Source organism: Syngnathus floridae, chromosome 13, assembly GCF_059516105.1.
Source record: "Syngnathus floridae isolate MCC-2025c chromosome 13, RoL_Sflo_1.0, whole genome shotgun sequence".
Taxonomy (NCBI): Eukaryota; Metazoa; Chordata; class Actinopteri; order Syngnathiformes; family Syngnathidae; genus Syngnathus; species Syngnathus floridae.
Window position 1 is genome coordinate 6,878,231 of NC_142425.1, and position 18,469 is coordinate 6,896,699.

The following is an 18,469-nucleotide window of genomic DNA, read 5'->3' on the forward strand; positions in this document are numbered from 1 at the left end:
ACAGTGGGAAAACGATTGTTATAATTTTAATAAATCAACAACAAAAAATGTGAACAGCAGAACCGTCACGCAACCCCAGTCTAGGGAGCCCGTTAAATACATCTTATATTCAATAAATCAAATCAAAAACAAACAACAAATTATATTAGATTCGTTCCATGAGAAATATTTGCATACAAGTCTAAATTACGGTCTTTTTCACTGTACCCGAACGCAGCATTCGTCATCGTTGCTGCAGCTTTCTGCGCATCATCTTTTGTCTCGGCCGTGATATATGATCTCTTCTAGAACCTTGTGTTACTTTTTGTACACGCGCAATGCTTGTTTAACCCATTAACGCTACCTCGGTTTATTACTTGCATTTAGCGCCGCAGGCTTGATTAAAATTCGCCCGAGATGAATTCCTGCACGCACGTCATTCAGGTGACAAATGTCTCACCAAGCACAACCTCGGAACAAATGAGGACTCTCTTCGGCTTTTTGGGAAACATAGAGGAACTCAAACTCTTTCCACCCGAGTGAGTATCTTTGGAGAAGCTTCTGATGGTTCAGCAGGCCCCGTTGGAAGCTAACGCTAATGCATATCACGTACCCGCAGCTCTATCTCATCTAATCAGAACCACAATTTATTGAACGGGTGCAACCTAATTTTTCATGAACAATTTAATTTTCTTCCATTTTAGTCTTTATTATTTACCTATTTTATTTGAGATTGCTTTTTATAATAATTATAAATATACTGTTTCTAAATGTAGTATAACTGTCATCTAAAACGCACTGGACGCATTAGGTACATCTGCATGATCCAATACAACTGAGTGGAAAATTATTTTTGTTTTTCTTAATTTGTTTCTTTTACAATTACCAAATATATTATCCAAATGATAACCGTGATTATAACTCACCAGTACGTCGTTATACGTATATAGACCAACAATCTTTTTTATTCTATATAATTCAGTCTTGGTTTTATTTTGTACCTATATACACTTTCCTCACTCTTGCAAGCAAAACTCTTTTTTTGTTTTTTTCCATAAGGACACATTCTGTCTCATCAACTTTAGAGTCCGTTTGTCCATTGAGGCGACTGCCTCCAGTTAAGAAGACGCCTTATCTGGTTGTCCACGTTTGTATGCTGTGCACAACATATGTGTGTTTTCTTCCAGTGACTCTCCCTTGCCTGTGACTTCACGTGTGTGTTTTGTAAAGTTCCTTGAGTCTGAGTCGGTGGGCGTCTCCCAGCACTTGACCAACACCGTCTTCGTGGACCGGGCCTTGATCGTAGTGCCGTTTGCAGAAGGTTGGTGTCGGCTTCCTTCTCTGGCTGCTGAACTTAGATCACATGATTTGTATGTGACGATTTGCAAACACAATCACAGTGACCATTGTGTGCTCGTTTTCTTTTCTTTTGTGACAAATCAGACCTCGCTAACGAACAGTCTGAGGTGTTACTAAGGACTTACTTGGCATTAGGAAAATGTGAATTTCTGTCAATTTGTGTCTAGCTGTAAACTTCTCTCTCTGTTATTTGTGTTGTGGTTTTCATAGTGGACAAGTCAATTGCAGAGAGCCCCTTCCTTGCTGGCTGAAAGTGGTCCTCTACTGCCATCGGGAGATTAGAAAAAAATGGCACCAGGCTTGCAAGCCCCTCTTGTGTGTCTCTCTCTCTCCCCCTAATCTTGTTTTTCTCTATTCAATGAATATTCTCTTAGCTAGAGCTACGCAAATGTTTACAAGACTAGCATTAAGACTTATCAAGATACTTATCACTAAATCAAATAGGGCATCCCTACAACCGTGTGCATGTGCAGCATTTGCCCAAATGTAATATTCAGATACATCCCAAATAGAGCAATTTGAATGCACTAATTAACCCGTAGTAATTTGTTTTACCTGAGCGTCTCGACACGTAACTCTGAAAGGGTGGCGTGTCTCTCCCATTTTAACAGTGGTGTTTCTTTTTTGTCATTGTGTTTTACAGTTCTTTTTCCTGGTTCAGCCAGCTCTATATACCAGGCCCTGCTGCAAATGCCACCAAGCGTTTTGTCCTACGCAGCCTTATCCTGTTTCCCAAGTGTCTGTTCTGTTGTTGCTGTGCACCTATGCGTGTGTGAGTGAGTGTATGTGTATGCGCGTGTCTCCCTTTTACAATATGAAATTGTCTGATGGAGGAGAAAAAAAAACATTTACTGTTTTCAGATTGCACAACCATGGATTGATCTTCTCCATAAGAGCTTCTCATTTTAAATTGACTGTTCTTTTTCCAGCTTTGGGCACATCTTTCTTTCTTTCTTTCTCTCTTTCTTTTTCTTTCTTTCTTTCTTTCTTTCTTTCTTTCTTTCTTTCTTTCTTTCTTTCTTTCTTTCTTTCTTTCTTTCTTTCTTTCTTTCTTTCTTTCTTTCTTTCTTTCCAGATATTGTTTAGTGTAGCCAAAACCGAGATGTGTTGTATCTCATTGACGTTGAAGTAGGTTGTTTTACTATAGTACCCTATAGCAGGGGTGTCAAACTCATTTTTTTCGCGGGCCGCATTGTAGTCATAGCTTCTTTCAGAGGGCCATTATGACTGTCAACACAAATAAATGTAGGAGCACCTCATATTATATACAGTAAAAGCTACAAAACAAACTGACAAATAACTTGTTTTCAAATCAACGAGTAAAAACTGGTCAAATATTAAAAAAAAAAAGGTATTAAAAGTGAAGACAATTTACCATTCTAGTAATGACACATGAATTTGATGCACAATTTGTCTTCGCGGGCCACATAAAATGATGTGGCGGGCCGTATCTGGCCCCCGGGCCTTGAGTTTGACACCTGTTCCCTATAGTATTCTAATAATAGTGACTGGTATGAGTATCTATACCTGTTATTGGTACTTGCCCAGAAAAGGTAATATGTATAAGCCTTTCCTGTTTGTGTATTGGTAAGTGCTGTTGAAATGTTCCCCTGTTCACACCCAAGTCACAAACTTTGTTTTCTGTATCTCAATGTTTCTGTGTGCTTTATAGCGAAGCGAAGCAGCCGGCGCGAGTCGCTTGTTCATAAAACACCTAATGAAAGTTGAGAGCACATCCCACGGGACAACCGGCTGTGCTTGCTTACGTTTGGTTCATGACTTAGAAAACAAGTACAGGTGATCAAATCTTGGCAGTGTTGAACACAGTGTATAATTGTGACTATTCAACTCCTATTTGCTAATCCTACAGTCATATTGACAAAAGAGCAACAAGTCAGGGATTAAGATTTACCGACATGTGCATTTGTATTGGTTCTTGCTCCAGAGCAGTTAAACTGGTGGATTGTCTGCAAGTCTTGTTTGTGAAAGTTGTGCGTGTTAACCGGTTTGTTTCTGCTAAAACCGCCTCATCTTTTTCCAGGAGTCATTCCTGATGAATCAAAAGCCATGTCGCTGCTGGCTCCGGCCAACGCCGTGGCGGGAATGATGCCTGGGGCGGGCCTTCTTCCAACACCCAATCCTCTGGCTTCTGTGAGTTTGAATCCTAGACGGCTGCTGCTTGGCATTTGAAATAATAAAATGTGCTTCATGTTTCAGATGGGAGGAACCCCATTTGGAGCGCCCAATTTGGAGCAGATTGCTGCAATGGGAATAGCGGGACCTAACATGAACCCCCAGGTCAATCAACAGTTGTCATCCAAGTGTGTGTGAAGCAAAGTAATGCATTTTATCTTATCACAATGTTGTGTCGGTTTTAGGCCCTTTCTGCAGACTTCCTGAAGCTCATGCAGTCTATGGATCCAAAGTAAGAAACCAGTGGGACGTTTTTTTAAAAATATATTTCATTTGTTTGAATATTAAAACGTCTGTAATGTTGGCCATTCCAGGTTGAGTCCACTTGCAGCTGGACTGAACATAAATCCTGGCTTGAAGAATGACGGCTCAAACAAGGAAATTGAGGAGGCCATGAAACGAGTTCGAGAGGCTCAATCCCTCATTTCTGCTGCCATCGAACCAGGAAGTGGGTTTCGACAATTACATTTAGGAGAAAAACATTCTGTCTACAAGTATTCTGGGGTTTTTTTTTTAGGTAAGAAAGATAACAAACGCAAACATTCTCGGTCCCGGTCCCGGTCACGACGGAGACGCTCCAGATCTCGCTCAAGACACCGGTAAAAACATTTTCTTTTCATCCAATCCACAGCTATCTTTGGTGGCAAGAAAATGCTTCTCTTTCATATGTGGGATGTCCTCGATCTGGGGGGGAAATAGCAACCCAACATGCCTCACCAAGCCTGTGATAACATGACATGAGCATTCAAATGTGTTCTGACTGACTGAATGAAATATTCTTTTTCTGTCAGACGCTCCCACAGCAGGTCTCGGAGGAGATCCCATTCAAGGACCAGAAGGAAGTCTAAAAGCCCACGGAGGAGGAAGTCTCACTCCCGAGACAGAGGCCGTCGTAGCAGATCCAGGTTGGCCTTGCGGTAGATATAATAAGCACTCCCACACCGTGCTCCCCGTGGCTAAAACAGTTTGTGTTGACATGATGTTGACTTTTGTGCATACAGGGACAGGAAGGAGGAAAAGTCCAAGAAGAGGTCAAAGACGCCACCCAAGAGTTACAGCAGTGCGAGGAGGTCTCGCAGTGTCAACCGGTAAGGACTGCCATGTGTCATGGGGGTTCAGTGGAGTCAGCAAGAAACAATGGAGAGCTGTTCATCTGTCAGATTGTTAAAGTCATCGATTCTTTTTGTTCTTTAATTTTTCAAATAATGTTTCAGGAGGCACAGGCGAAGCCGCAGTGGATCCAGGTCCTCTAAAAAACGCTTAACCAGGTCTCCATCGCCCAGACGGTGAGCTGTCAGGAGTGTTTTCATTTTAATTAGCCTGACAGATAAATAACACTTTGGCTGTGCGTGCGTGAAGGCACAAGAAGGAGAAGAAGAAGGACAAGGATCGTGAGAAGGAACGAGAGAGAGAGCGGAGGGAACACAGGGACCAAGGTAGAGAGCAGAGGGAACGTTCATCCAGTAAAAAGAAGAGCAAAGACAAAGAGCGAGATCACGACCGCAAGTCAGATAGCGACAAAGGCGATGTGAAGGTTCGTGAGGCCGATTTAATTTTTCTTTGAGCAGCAGAACCTTGTGACTTGAAGGCCTTTTGTTTTCAGGTGACGCGGGATTACGACGAAGAGGAGCAGGGCTACAGCAGTGAAAAGGACATGGAGGAGGAGGAGGAGAGGAAGAGTGACTCGGACTCCGCCTCATCACCCAAAGGGCTCAACATAATGGAGAGAAGCCAGTGCCATGCTCCCAAAAAGTCCAAACTCAATGGAGATGATCACCATCAGGAAGACATGGAAATGAGTGACTAAGATCCCCATTTCCAGGGAATTTTTAATGTGGGCAACTTATTACTGTATCTGTGCCTGATCATTTGAAGTACAATGTGGTATTAACTGTAAACAAAACAAAGGTGTAGGATGAAGGACTATAATGCGGTTATCATTTTAAGACTTCTCTTGTACTTTTTGTGCTTGATGTCAGTTTTCAATGAAATACTTCTTCCTCACTATTCAGCATTTCCCATAACATGTCCAGTTCCATTTTCATTTCCAGTCCTTTATATGTGAACACTGAAATATGGTTTTGTTTTACAAAATGAAACTAATAAAACTGGTGCAATTTCATCATGTTGTGTGTGTGGGTGGTGTGTGTGTGTGTAACATCTTTTTGGAAAAAACAAACCACAGAATTAAGAGATACGTTTTCTTTAAAAACATCTATATACAAAAATAGTAACTTGCACCATGTTACAATCCAATGTTGAATCAAGTCATGTGACACAATATGGAAAATGCTCAACTTGAGTTGAACACAAGAGGACACTAAAAGGAAGAAACTGACTCCCAAGAAAACGTACAGATTGTGCAGATTAAAGGCTTTTGTTTGTGTAAAATGAAAACCAACCCAAAGAACAATCCTTTGTTTCTTACAACAGTTATTAATTATATAATCCCAGTTTTAAAGCGTATAAAGGTGATAAAAACATCAGACAGACTACATGGTACCATAAAAAATCTGCAGCATTTATAGCATTGCTTCAGTATGAACATTTCAAATGCCACTTTTTAAGGTTGAGAGTTGTGCATTTAAAAACAGAGCACAAAGATGCAGTAGAAGTGAATTTAGTGAATTTGATGATTGACTAATCAACAAAACCTATGTCAAAGTGCAGGGTGTCCCCCCCCCCCAAAATGACATCCCTTGCAATATCTGAGTGAACACATGTCTCAGACAAAACATAATTAAACATATTAGAACCGATGTACTAGATTATTTAATCAATTTTACAAAGCTTAAACAAATATTCAATACACATACCGTTAATGCTCGTGACAAGTCGTGACATTTTTTTGTGCTATGTCCAAAGTTACTTTCCAGTGAGTTTGCAGCACACTTGTAGCAAAATCAATATAAAAGTAACACTAAACTTAAACTTGGTTAGCTTTTAGATATCTTGATAATACCTAACATCGTTGGAGTGAGAATTTACGACATTAATAGAGTGAAATGTCATTCTTTTAGGGGAACACCCTTTACGGTAATATATTTTTTTTATGCGTGTGAGTGCATCTTGTGAACTGCCTAATTTGTTAAACACATAAAAAAAGGATGAGTTCTTACACAGCTAAAATTTGTATTCACTTATATACAACTCTGCATATGATTCCTGCGTGTTGGCAGGCCAGTACCACACACACTTGTCTCTTCGTCAAAATAAGTGTTTAACACACACACACACAAATTTAAACAAGTACAAACAAACACTGTTTGGCTTGTGTTTTCATTGTCAAAAATGGGCAGTGTATTTAAAAAAGTGACTGGTATCGTACCACTTTTTTGGGCACACCCTGCCAGTGGTATGGTATCTAAAGGGCGGCTCTAAATGCAGTGCAGTTTGTTGATTGGTTGAATAAGAAGACAGATTGAGCCCCCCCCCCCCCCCCCCACACACAAAAAAAAAAAACTAAGCTTGCTTTCCACGTGCCGGGAAGAAATTACCGTTAAATACAGTACAGATGTAAAAAAATTAATAAGTAGTGTCACGTTGCAATGATGTCAAATTATCATTCAATCCCTCCTGTCCCACTTGGTGGAAACATGGCTTTAAATACTGTACTGCTTTTTTTTTTGTTGTTCAGCTAGCCGTGGAGATGTTCATTGAGTTGAGGTTAGGGAGAAGTTAGAGACTGAAAGGGTAGGGTTGCCCACTCCCTGAAAAATCAAGACACCTCATCAGCAGGGACCACCGACCTAATTGCCTTTACTAAGCGATTTTTTTTGTGCTAATTTTTTGTGGGTGAAACAATTTTTTAACAAATTGATCGTGAATAAGATGCATATTTTTTAAATGCTATGAACACATGCAAAAGTTATTCAGAAATTTACTGGATTTTAAAATGAATTTATCTCTCAAACAGAAACCTTTCCTGTTTGATTTAAAACTGTATAAATGTGTATATAAAAATAAATAATAAGCAAAACATTTTGTCGTGTAACTTGCCACATTGTGTGGAGGCAGCTTTTTTTTTTCCATTTAGATTTCCTGAGATCTTTACAACTACGAGGAGTGGTTTGTCTTTGGCTACTGCAGAGTAAAACTCTGAGCTAGACATGCCGTAATTGAGCTCACCTTTAATGAGTTCAGCAGAACATTTGTTTCACACATCTGAGGACAAAGCTACTGCTGCTTTAACATTGGGGAGGTCAGCCATCTGAATTTGTCAAATTGTACTTGTTTACAACCCAAAAATATTCCATGTATATCGGATGCTTGTCGATTGCATTTTTCAAGGGACGGTTGGCAACCCTACGTAAGGGTGTCAGGGAGGAAGTTAATGTTTGTGTAGTGAAATAATGCATCATAAACATCCACCTCGCCACCAACCTGTTGAAGGGTGGGTTAAAGGTCAGGGAAGCGGCTGGGGTCTTCTTTGTACTCGCCGGGGATGGTAAAAATGCTTTCATCAAAGCTGTCATAGCGAAACTCCTGAAAAGTCACGGTGGCTGTGATGGTAGGAAAGACTGGGATGTCTGCAAGAAGACAACATTTGACAGGTTGGTACTCAAATTTTGTCGAAATAACATCTCAGTCAAACGTCTAATGGCTTCTTGAATTGCATTTACTGTATTTAACATTGGTTTAATGTCTTTCTACACCTGTGTGACAGTCAAGAAAAAAGTATATAAGGTGCACAAGTAAATATTTTCTCTTATTTTAGTAAATATTTTCTCTTATTTTCTGTGTGACTTTAATCAACACCGAGAAACACAAAGTGATCATATTTAGATTTTTTTAAACGGGACGTGAAATTCTAATCTTTTGGATATCCAAGCTGGTTTTCTTACCGAGCTTGACAGGAAAACCTGGAGGGAGCTTCATCTGAACAAACTCCCTGAGTTTATTAAAGTGCTTAAAGGGTGCGATCACCTCTAGAACATTCAATAACCTGAGGAAAAGAAACAAAGTGTCAGACGTCAGAGCTAAGCTACTAAGGTTCGTCAGTCATATTTACAGCATGCTTTGTTTCATTTCGATCAAATCTATTAACGTATTCATTCACATTTCAAAAATCGGCATCGGCCACTTGTGTGTCTCATCTCATGGGACTTACGAGTCGATGCTCAGGGGGAAGTCTTGACTCATGGCAATGGTGGCCTTGAAGTTTTTCTTGCTCTCTTTGCACAGCAGCTCTCTGCCCAGATGAGGAGCTCTGAGCAAAGATGCAAAACATCCCGCAGGTTAATGCGACGTCTCATGTGTACGGCACGTTGTAAAGTCTACGGTCAAGCTGTTTTCATTCAATACAAGCACACAGGTTTTAAAATGACCAAATGCCAATTTTGTCTCTCCTCAATTTTCCCTGGACGCTCAAAGGTGAAGGGATCGGGCAATTAATCTAAAACATCAATTTTATACCATGTGTAGAACTTGCAGGTAAACCTGAGCCAATCCCAGCTGACTGTGGCCTAATAAGTCTTAAAGTGCTTGTCCGTGTCTCCAGAGACACCTACTTTCCATTGTCAGCAGTGATGTATTCTTCCCAGGATATAGTGCAGGGTGAAGGTGGGGTTAGAGATTGCCTCCTCGCAGGCTGGAGAAATCGACCAACAAAACAAAAATCACATTAAGAGGTCAGCCAAATTACAATTTGTCTTTCAGCACTAGATGGCAGTGTAGAGAGTATAGAGGCATGTTGTAATACAAATTTCACTCTTCTACCATGCGTAATGATGATCCGCAAAATGTGACTCACCTCAAAGTTTTGATCAATGAGGTTCCCTCCTTTGCTCAGACTCTCCATGATGGCTTTGTTCCTCAAGATGTCCTCCTCGCTCAGATGCTCCCGCCTCTTCCTGGACTCAAGCACCAGGCCGTTCACAGAGTAGAAGTCGGCCAGAAAGTTTCCAACACGTTCCTAAGGATAAAAAAATTCAACTCATCTATGCGAAGGATGCAATCTTTCAGTTTGTTTTTCTGCCTACAGTACAATTTGATGAGAATCATTTTGATGAGATGCCGACAGGTGTTACCAACCGTCTTGTCTTCTCTGAAGAGCCATCCGGTTTGTGATCTAGAGAAGGTGATGGACTTGGTGGAGAGCGTGGCCGAGTACACGTCGCTGCTCATCAGAATGTCCACTTCCTCCTCCGTCTCTGTCTCAGACTCCTGAGGAAGTGATTCACAAATGTCAAGACAACAACCCTAAAAAGTTCCTTACTGTTTCTTTAATAAGCATTATTAAAAACTGTAATGGTTGTGAGGAACACAGTGATTTAGTTTCATTTCAGCGCCTCACAAACCTCGTGGTGTATCCGCTGGTAGACTTTCTGCTCGTTGTCCAGCACCACAAAGGACTCCGAAGGAATGGCGTTGCCGTTGAAGATGAAACTCAGGTCACCGCGTTGACACTTCATATCGGTAAAGTCAATCAAGGTTGTGTCAAGTCTGCAGACAAGTGCAGAAGTGCAAAAGCATCAGTCAAACAAGAATTTTACTTTACATTACTTTTGGGAGTTCTTACATGAGTTGCATACCAAACTATTTAAAAAAAACAAAAAAAAAACTTTAGTGTATACAGTATCTATTTTATGTAAAGCATCTGAAAAACTGCACTGTAGCTCTAAATACAGGCATAAATTTTTAACATTAGCTCCAGATTAAAAATATATAAGTGATATTCATTGTACACAGAGCAATCACACACAAAAACTATGAAGTTGATTTGCATTTTTCTGACATGACTTGCCTGATGTTGAGTCCTTGTTTGTAGATCTTACATGCATCCGAAGGAAGAATTCTGGAGAGCAGAGGCACTGCAACATTGGAAGATGGACGTTGTGTAAAACAACACATTAGCGGTCGGGAATACTTAGAAATAAATAGGAATGGGACACTCAAGATGACATGAAAAACAACAACCAAAAAAACCACTATCACCTCCAGCCATTATTATACTGACAGTCTTGTGGTCATTTCGTGGCTTTTCGGCACTGAAAGACTAACAAAGAAAACAAATCCCATCAAACCTGGGATGCAAATTTGACTCACCCCAACTTTGGAAGTCCCAATGAAGCTCCAAGTAAAAGTCTCCAAGCTGCAAAAAAAATATTAAAAACATATTCATTTGCTGTAAGAATACTGAAGAATAATCATGGTCAGTCTACTTGGAATACCGCCGAAGAAAACTAACTGTGCATGATGCAAACTGTGGGGACACACTTTTATATTATATAGATTTAACCAGAAAGACAAATGCCCTGAGCTTTACAGAACCAAAGACAGCTTGGGCTCAAGGTAAAGCAACATTCACCAGAATCTAACATTGGGACGTAAGCCTGAGGACATTCAAAGCTGAGTCCATGCCTCAGTTAAGAACATGAGGTTGAGGTATCATATTTGGCCATCTGCGCCGTGTGCCCCTAGGGGGGGGTGCTATTACACATCTGACCTGGAAACTAAAATCATCAGCCGATTACACTTGTCAGCTAGCCTCCATAACCTCATGTTAGGAAGATACAAGTGTAACGACGCATCTCCTTGTGTGAGTCACAATTGATGCTAACAGCGACAACTACTTAACATTTTCATTAAACTGCATCAATAGAGTGCATAGCGGAAAGGCCGCATAGAGGTTAATTTAATCAACTGATTCATGTAATCAGGTTCTGAAGGGGAGGGAAAAAAGGACAAGAACAAATGAAGAAAAGAAAATATGACATACCTCTTTCAGTGCATTCAACAACTTTGGCCTCTTTTCCTCGACACTCTCCCTGGATTGTTGCTTCAACTTCCTCAGCAGCGCCGTTACTGGACAACAAAGAGAAAACAAGACCAGTTTAATTCATGAGCCATCAACTGCAAGGGCATAACAAGCGGGAATCCTCCAGTTAGAAAGCAGAAAGAGCAAAGTACATCATTCATCACATTCATCAGGAAGAAAAGCAGCATGGCTCGAAAATGCGGGAGCTGCATATAAATATGTTGAGAAAATTTATAATCAATACTTTCATATCCACCTTTTGGATGAATCACAATAAATAAATAAATCGACAAATTGCATGTCAGGTATCCTCATGGTCAATTGAAAAATTGACACAAACATGTTGATCCTAATACTCTATATCTCGCTAGAATAAAATGAGTGCAGCCCTCAGTGTGTGTCTAATGAGCGTGGACAAGCCAAGTTGGGGCTCCCTACTGATCGCCTCACAACCAGTCAGTGGGACAAAACGGACCACCCAGCCACTCTTGGAGAACAAGTCTGGAAACCGCTTTGTTATGTGGGCAGCTGTTGTGAAAGCACAATATAAATAGGTGTATTGTATTGTAACATTGAACCAAATTTACTCTCTTGACATCAGTTCACTGTTATACCAATGAGGAGACTTTCCTGGAGTTAATTAGGAGATATTTCACCTACACCGGCTAAAAAAAAGAATTTAGCCCTCTGGATGAGCTTTCAATTGCTAGTTCAGGCCTCCTTGGCAATTCTCCCAGAACCTGAGAACAGTCAATATTTACCACCTGGTATCATGTGAATGCACTCAACTGGGTGGCGGAATAATTTTTCAAATATGAAACAGTTACAATAATGTTAAAATACAATGAGATTTTCGGACAGTGTAAAAGGTCTCCTATTAAGGAATTGTCTGATTAAAGTTTGTGTACAAAATAAAAAAAAAATGTAGTAGTTAAATATCCTCCATGCAATTTTTTTCATTTTCAAAGTGTCATCTAAATGGCACAAATCTTCCAAATGTGGCAGTTTACCACACGTGAGAGTCAGAAAAAAATAGCCGGACACTTATTCTGCTCTCCATCCCTCTGGAGCTGATTTGGTGTGTTTTTCTGGTCAACCTACACGGTCCCATCTTTCAGTGGGGAAATAAAATCCATGCAAATATCTTTGCACCAGTTTTTTTTTTCTTTATTTTTCCCGAGATGCTACGCCTCCCCTGAATTTCCTTGGCATACAAGAGAGAAAAACTAAAGTTAGCAGCTAGCGTGAAGCCTGGATCAATCAAATGCCAAATACCACCAATTAGTGTGTCACACATGAGCAGCAGCATCTCCTCTTGTGAGTAAACAGCAACGTGTCTGTCTGCCTTTAAAGAGCCCAAGCTGACAGCAGCGCAGTGTTGCGAAAATGCAACTTTGGGCACAAACTGACAAACTACCAAAATGAAAATCCATTTATACCTTCCTTTATTTGCAGTAGGAGTCCAAACAAGAAAATGTCAGTGTGTGATTGGTGAAAATGTAGGTCACAAACATTAGTTCAAAATAACTTCAGACAATAAAAGCTTTGATAGAATATCTTATGCTAAGAATAGCCTGAGCTTACAGTTCGAATACAGCACCGATGCAACGTCATTTGGATTTCAACGAAGAGGAAAGCCGGGGTTAGGGTTAAAGCCAGAGGGTAGAATGGGGGGCTTGGTATTAATCAGCCAATGAGGAGAGAGAAAAACAACCAACAATTTTCTTTTCATCCACACACCAAAGGCTGAAGGGCCTTGAGGAATGTCATGCTCAAAGCAGCCAGGGCAGCGCCATGGCCTCATTGGCAGGAAGCAGCAAAATGTGTAGGAGTACTTTTTGGGATTGTAGATTTGAACTATTTTCACTCTAGAAAGCCCAATTTGAATGCGAAGAAAACCAACTTATAAGTAAATGTCCTTCGCTTGAAGCACCATGCCAGACAGTCTGATACTCACTCATCTGTCTGTCTCCGTAACTAATAGCCTCTGCAAGGGGGCTCCATCCTTGAGCATTCTTCACCTTCACTGGTGCATTGTGGGCCAGCAACAAATGGGCGCATTCTGGAGGAGGGAAGGAAGCATGGACAGTACATCAAAAAACAGTGTGACACACTTCACACTAACAATTTTACATGTGCAAATTAAATAGAATAAAGAATAAATTAAAAAAATGAACAGGATATTGAAGTATTTTTTTTAAAGTGCCTGGTTTTAATTTGTTTATTTTGCTCTTTTACAATTTATTATTTTACCTTACAGATTATATGAGGCGCTTGATCTGGTGAAATGAGAGTCGCAAGAAAAATATTTCTTGTACAAAGCATTCAACCTTGAAACGCTGTCCTAGTTTATGCATTTCTCATTTCCTGTTTTAAATGCAATTTCTTTTCCATTTTATCAACCTACAGAAAAGAGGAGAACATCCACAAATAATGATCCATCCTACAATTGGACACACATGGGAATAAGACAAAGAACAGGTAGACGAAAGGCTCAGGCATAAAGGCAAAATGATATTCTTGTGCTTTGTCTGTGAACAGCCGGTGACAAAACAACAACCGCCCAAATACCAATCCTGTTATTCCGGCTCAGCTGATACTTCTGTCATGATGACATCACTCATTAAAAGGTTGGCGGTGTAGAGGCAGCTCACTCGCAAACCACTTAGCAAAAAAGTGCAGTCATCTGCGTAGTGTTTTGCTGAGGCAGAACTCACGGGATCTTAAAAGCCATTCCACCACCACCGAGGCAGATAAAGCACAGCGAGCGACTAACTCCATACAGAGTTCAAAGTCACTGTCCAAAAGCAGATTAGTCAGTCCTAACGACAACACCCTAAAAAACAGGTGACTGCATTGAATCATATGCAGACGTTTTATAGATAAGTAAAAAAGTCAGGCGCTCCTAAAAAAAACAGGTGACTGCACTGAATCATATGCAGACGTTTTATAGATAAGTAAAAAAGTCAGGCGCTCATTGTTCATATTCTCGAAAAAGTCATGACTTATTGTTCATATTCTCGAAAAAGTCATGACGATGAATGTCGCAAATTGTCAGTCTTGTGCTTTACTGTGAAACACTGCTCACCTACAAGAACATTTATTTAAAATCAGAGTTGGAATATTGCCACACTGCCAAAATTGACTGGAAAAAGAGAGGGAAGGTAACAGGCTCAAGCCAGCCAGTTATAAATCCTGCTGAAGTAGTTACAACAATTTTCACTAGACCGTTTTTCTGTCTAACTAGGTCAATTTGGCTGCTTGTTTAAAGTACAAACACTTTGGAGAAGTATTAAATATCAAAATGGATGCTTTTTATTAACATCCTTATAAAAACACAGAAAGTACTTCTTACGCACTCGTCCTCCTGTAAATTTACCGTAAATCTAATTTGAGATCAGGCTCTATGAGCGTTCCTCCCCCCAACGATCCATAAGGGTGGTCTCTAGTTAATGGGATTTGGAAGTGCTGCAGTATTTGCAGCAGATCAGACTGCAGCTGTCATGAGGGTTTTGTATCCGAAGTAAAACATCAAACATCTGTGCCCCAAGCTGGGCTGAACATCTGTATTCCAGCATCGGGATGAAGGAGTTGATAACGGGGTTTACTGCTCAGAAAGCACATGTGCACTCTGACGTAAGGCTCATATTGCCTGAAGCTTTTCACCTACATAGGCTATCCAATGATTGTGTAATGACAACATTTAGCAGACACATGTTACGTAATCAAAGTGCCTTTTTGTGGTTGCCCTAAGCTGCACGACTGCTAGTTTTCATTGATGCAGCATTGGAATTTGTTGGGAATTTTAGCATCCTTTTTTGCTGGTAATTTAATAATGGACCTGACACTGCTCAACCTTGATTTAGTGGAATTATGTCACGGGTACAATATCAGTGGCCCACATTTGTATTCAGTTTGCTCTGCTGGGAGCCTACTAATTGTGAGCAAAGCATGAAAGCATTAAAATGACTGGCTTAAAATGACTGGCTTAAAATGGTCATGATTTCCCAGGAGCCAAGGCCACGGATGTATTACAAGTTCCATCTGTAGCAAAAGAAATCCGGAGAAATTAAATTAGCTTGCATTGTGAGTGCATGGCACTGCAGGAATTGTTCCAATTTAGCCATCAGCAAAATATTTTGCAAGTCGTATAATTCCCATTTTATGCAGGCTCAACATCCATAGTATAGGTAATATCTAATTTGGGATGTTTTTTTAAAGATGTATTTTAGTTATTTGGATCCTAGACTGTAGTCATTCAGCCAATGATTTCAAAGGGGGCACGCTAAAACATTAGTGGATGTCTGCGCTTACTGAGAGCTCTTGTTCATTCATTTTTAATATACCTGTACATCTCGGGGGTTTGGCGTGGGGTAGTTAATAAAGGCTTGCACAGACAAACAAAGTCTGCACATCACCGTCAGGGTAGCCACACCCCGGTTACTGTATGATGTCATGCTGTAGCCCTCCGTCTATCTAATCTGAGCATCCCCGCAGGACATGGCAGCAGCTCAGGCAAAAAACTGACAACCTCATTTGCACAATCAATTCCACAGTGTCCAATCCGACTCTGCTGTTTGAATTCTGTTCAGGCTGTGGCGGAAAAATGGAATCAATTGCAAGCTGTGCTCCATTGGAAGAACGAATGTGAAGTCCAGCACATGTAACCATGCTTGAACTGTTCCCTGAGAGGATACATTTTTCAATAACATGTTCCACGACCTACTTGCACAATCAAAGGGGAACTGAATTAATATTTTAATACTCAGGTTTCCAGTCCAGCTTCAGCGAGTCAAATGAAGACAAAAGTCATTTGGAGTTTACACTGCGTGCTTGATAGATTATATCAAACTAAATTTTATTTTCGTGGAGCCTTGAGTTACGAACGTCACTGTTTGCTAACAATAGGAGTTAAAATCTGGCAAAAAAAAAAAAAAAGCCCTGTATTTGTGCACAATTTCAGATGTACCTACACAAAGTTTTGGCATGATGAAAAATAGTTACCTGAACACCTGACATGAATGTAACCGACTTACCTTTGTGCCCCAACATGACAGCCAGATGCAAAGGTGTGTTTCCTGGAGAAGGCAGAAGACTGAATTTATTGCATTTAGTAAAAACAGACTACATTAATGAGAAGTGAAAATCAAGTTGGAATAACGTGTTGTCTGTCCATTTCTATACTTATAAGTACAGCGGGCAAAGTACTGCACAGTGCATTAAACTGAAAGAAAATTGATTTTAAATAGAGATTAGTAACTTAACACTGAAGTGCAAAGGGTTCATCTGAGGAATGCAGTCTTGGAAAATTAGCATTGGCGCATCCCTCAAAGGAGAAACCAAGTAGCACTTGCTGAGCTTTTCTTTTGGGATTAGCAGACAAACACATTCCAGAGTAAGTAGGTTTTCTTTTGCTGTGAGCCAACTGTGGGTGACAATACACCCAGAAGAATTCCCAATAGACCAATATAATAATAATTCCCAAAGACCCTATATGATGATAAAAATATCTTGGTCAGACAATGCACTTACTTCAAATAGTGATTGTACTGACAAGAAGTTTAGTAAATGTAAAAGCCCGCCTTGTGTAATGTGACTGGCGCAAAAGGTTTCAATTTCTCTGCAGTGCAATCTGAGCCGCAGATTCTGACTTGCGTGAGGGCTTGACAATTGAATACAAAAAAAAAAAAAAAAAGGTAGAGCTCCAACCCAACAGAGATCCACATGGCTGACCCTTGCTTGTGCTTCACTATGAGGACAGGCCACATTCCAGTACAGACAAGAGAAACAAGGGTGTGTTTGGTCGGAAATCCTGTTTTTATCTAAGCAGACTTTGCTCTGCCAAATGGGTTCCATCATGTGCAACTTCCACAACTCTGCAAGACCATCACAAACACACAAGCATGACCTAATAAGATTTGCACTCTACTGAGAGGCGTTTTTAATACATTTTGGGAGATCATTCAAAACAATCCTATCTATGCAAATGAGTTTCCTTTTCAGGGAGGGACCATCCAAACCAATCAACTTGGTAGATAGTTGTTAAATGAAAACAGGGCTTTCTAGATTTTGTCGTTTTCAATTTATTACCACGTGTCCATGTTTACAAAGTGACTTCTACTCAGTGCAGTTTTTTTTTCTTGTGTACAGCTTACAGTGTTTTCCATTGTTAAACAATGGTTTACTTGATTTCCCTGAGTTGTATTGCAAACTCACTTAGACTTGAACAAATGAACATGATGTGTTTTGAGAGGTTTCCCTTTACGTCGCATAAAAATACTCACCATGGATGTCCTTCTGGGATATGTTTTGAGTCCGTATAAGCGACGAAAGGCGTCGCACGTCGCCTTTGAACACACATTCGTGGACCGGAAAGTCTTGCCCACTTCGGATGATGGGATTTTTGTTGTTGTCGTCAACAACATCGGCTGAAGACAGCGTGCTGTTGGCGTTGAGGTGCTGGTTCCGTTTTTGCTGTTGCTGCTGCGTGGACGCTGACTTGACCAACTTGTGGTTACTGAAGATTCGACTCGCCCTGCTTTGGCTGTTTGTCTTGCAGGCGGTGAACGTTCCGGTGGCTGCCTCTTCGTCAGGTTCCAACAAGTCATCGTCCTGACTGGGTCTGTGATCCTTTCGCAGCGATCGGATCTTCTCTCCGGTCATTTTTCTAAAGAGCTGACGTGAAAGGAGTAGAGGGCGACGAGGACCCTCCGGGCCAATTGATGCGATTCGCCAGCTGGAAGTCTTCACGCAACCAATGTGAAGAAAAGAACATGAAAGACACTTTAAAGAGGGGGGTTTCGCTACAAAAATAAAAGACCACTAAGTCCTTATTAGTGGTAAGTGTGTTAGAAATAAAAATGCTGTTATCCACCCATCGCTACTGTCAGCACAACACGAGCGCCTGTCGATGACTTCGTCGAAGTGTCTTCCGCTTCAACTTATCGCGAGAGTTCATAGCAGTAGTAACTGACGGGCACAAGCCATAAAACCAAAATAAAAAAAACGCATTAAATATTTAAAGTAAAAGAAATTCAAACACGATTCGGGTTAATAATAAATTAAAAATCTATCCAATTTATGAAGCTTTTAAATAATCTAAAATGATAACAATCCAGCGGGAGTTGTCCATTCATTTCATGTCCGCGTTTATTGAGTGGGTTGTGTGCACGGATTTAT

General features: G+C 40.5%; 2 protein-coding genes across 15 annotated transcripts; one reads left to right on the top strand and one right to left on the bottom strand.

Annotated features, from left to right (window-relative positions):
* Window positions 1-211: 211 nt before the first annotated feature.
* LOC148388352 (uncharacterized) lies at window positions 212-5,653 on the top strand. Of its 12 annotated transcripts, none has more exons than XM_088393422.1 (12): window positions 212-518; window positions 1,167-1,300; window positions 3,380-3,489; window positions 3,556-3,636; window positions 3,717-3,763; window positions 3,846-3,979; window positions 4,049-4,130; window positions 4,323-4,448; window positions 4,533-4,619; window positions 4,746-4,817; window positions 4,891-5,065; window positions 5,135-5,653. In XM_088393422.1, exons 1-12 carry the CDS (start codon window positions 397-399, stop codon window positions 5,336-5,338), a joined length of 1,374 nt encoding a protein of 457 aa, XP_088249548.1. In that variant the 5' UTR covers window positions 212-396; the 3' UTR covers window positions 5,339-5,653. The 12 variants fall into 12 exon arrangements, with proteins under 12 accessions (XP_088249548.1, XP_088249549.1, XP_088249558.1 ...); XM_088393423.1 differs by having other exon boundaries at window positions 4,323-4,436; XM_088393432.1 differs by adding an exon at window positions 3,011-3,135 and having other exon boundaries at window positions 1,210-1,300; window positions 3,846-4,130; window positions 4,323-4,436.
* On the bottom strand, window positions 1,661-18,232 carry LOC148388353 (ankyrin repeat domain-containing protein 13C-like). Of its 3 annotated transcripts, none has more exons than XM_088393420.1 (14): window positions 17,575-18,232; window positions 16,327-16,368; window positions 13,248-13,352; window positions 11,252-11,337; window positions 10,579-10,624; window positions 10,277-10,343; window positions 9,831-9,975; window positions 9,565-9,696; window positions 9,284-9,445; window positions 9,042-9,121; window positions 8,642-8,740; window positions 8,376-8,476; window positions 7,915-8,060; window positions 1,661-4,215 (listed from the first exon to the last, which is right to left on the bottom strand). In XM_088393420.1, the coding sequence occupies exons 1-13, from the start codon at window positions 17,951-17,953 to the stop codon at window positions 7,930-7,932; spliced, it is 1,575 nt and encodes a 524-aa protein (XP_088249546.1). In that variant the 5' UTR covers window positions 17,954-18,232; the 3' UTR covers window positions 1,661-4,215; window positions 7,915-7,929. The 3 variants fall into 3 exon arrangements, with proteins under 3 accessions (XP_088249546.1, XP_088249545.1, XP_088249544.1); XM_088393419.1 differs by lacking the exon at window positions 1,661-4,215 and adding an exon at window positions 6,968-7,241; XM_088393418.1 differs by lacking the exon at window positions 1,661-4,215 and having other exon boundaries at window positions 7,331-8,060.
* Window positions 18,233-18,469: the final 237 nt, after the last annotated feature.

Excerpts from the sequence above, each read along its gene's own strand:
- LOC148388352 (XM_088393421.1), top strand. The coding sequence starts at position 397 with ATGAATTCCTGCACGCACGTCATTCAGGTGACAAATGTCTCACCAAGC. Across the intron at positions 1,301-3,379 it reads CGTAGTGCCGTTTGCAGAAG|GAGTCATTCCTGATGAATCA; the intron begins GTTGGTGTCGGC and ends ATCTTTTTCCAG. Across the intron at positions 5,066-5,134 it reads GCGACAAAGGCGATGTGAAG|GTGACGCGGGATTACGACGA; the intron begins GTTCGTGAGGCC and ends TTTTGTTTTCAG.
- LOC148388353 (XM_088393420.1), bottom strand. The coding sequence starts at position 17,953 with ATGACCGGAGAGAAGATCCGATCGCTGCGAAAGGATCACAGACCCAGT. Across the intron at positions 9,976-10,276 it reads AAACAAGGACTCAACATCAG|ACTTGACACAACCTTGATTG; the intron begins GCAAGTCATGTC and ends ACTTGTCTGCAG. Across the intron at positions 8,741-9,041 it reads ATCACTGCTGACAATGGAAA|AGCTCCTCATCTGGGCAGAG; the intron begins GTAGGTGTCTCT and ends ATCTTTGCTCAG.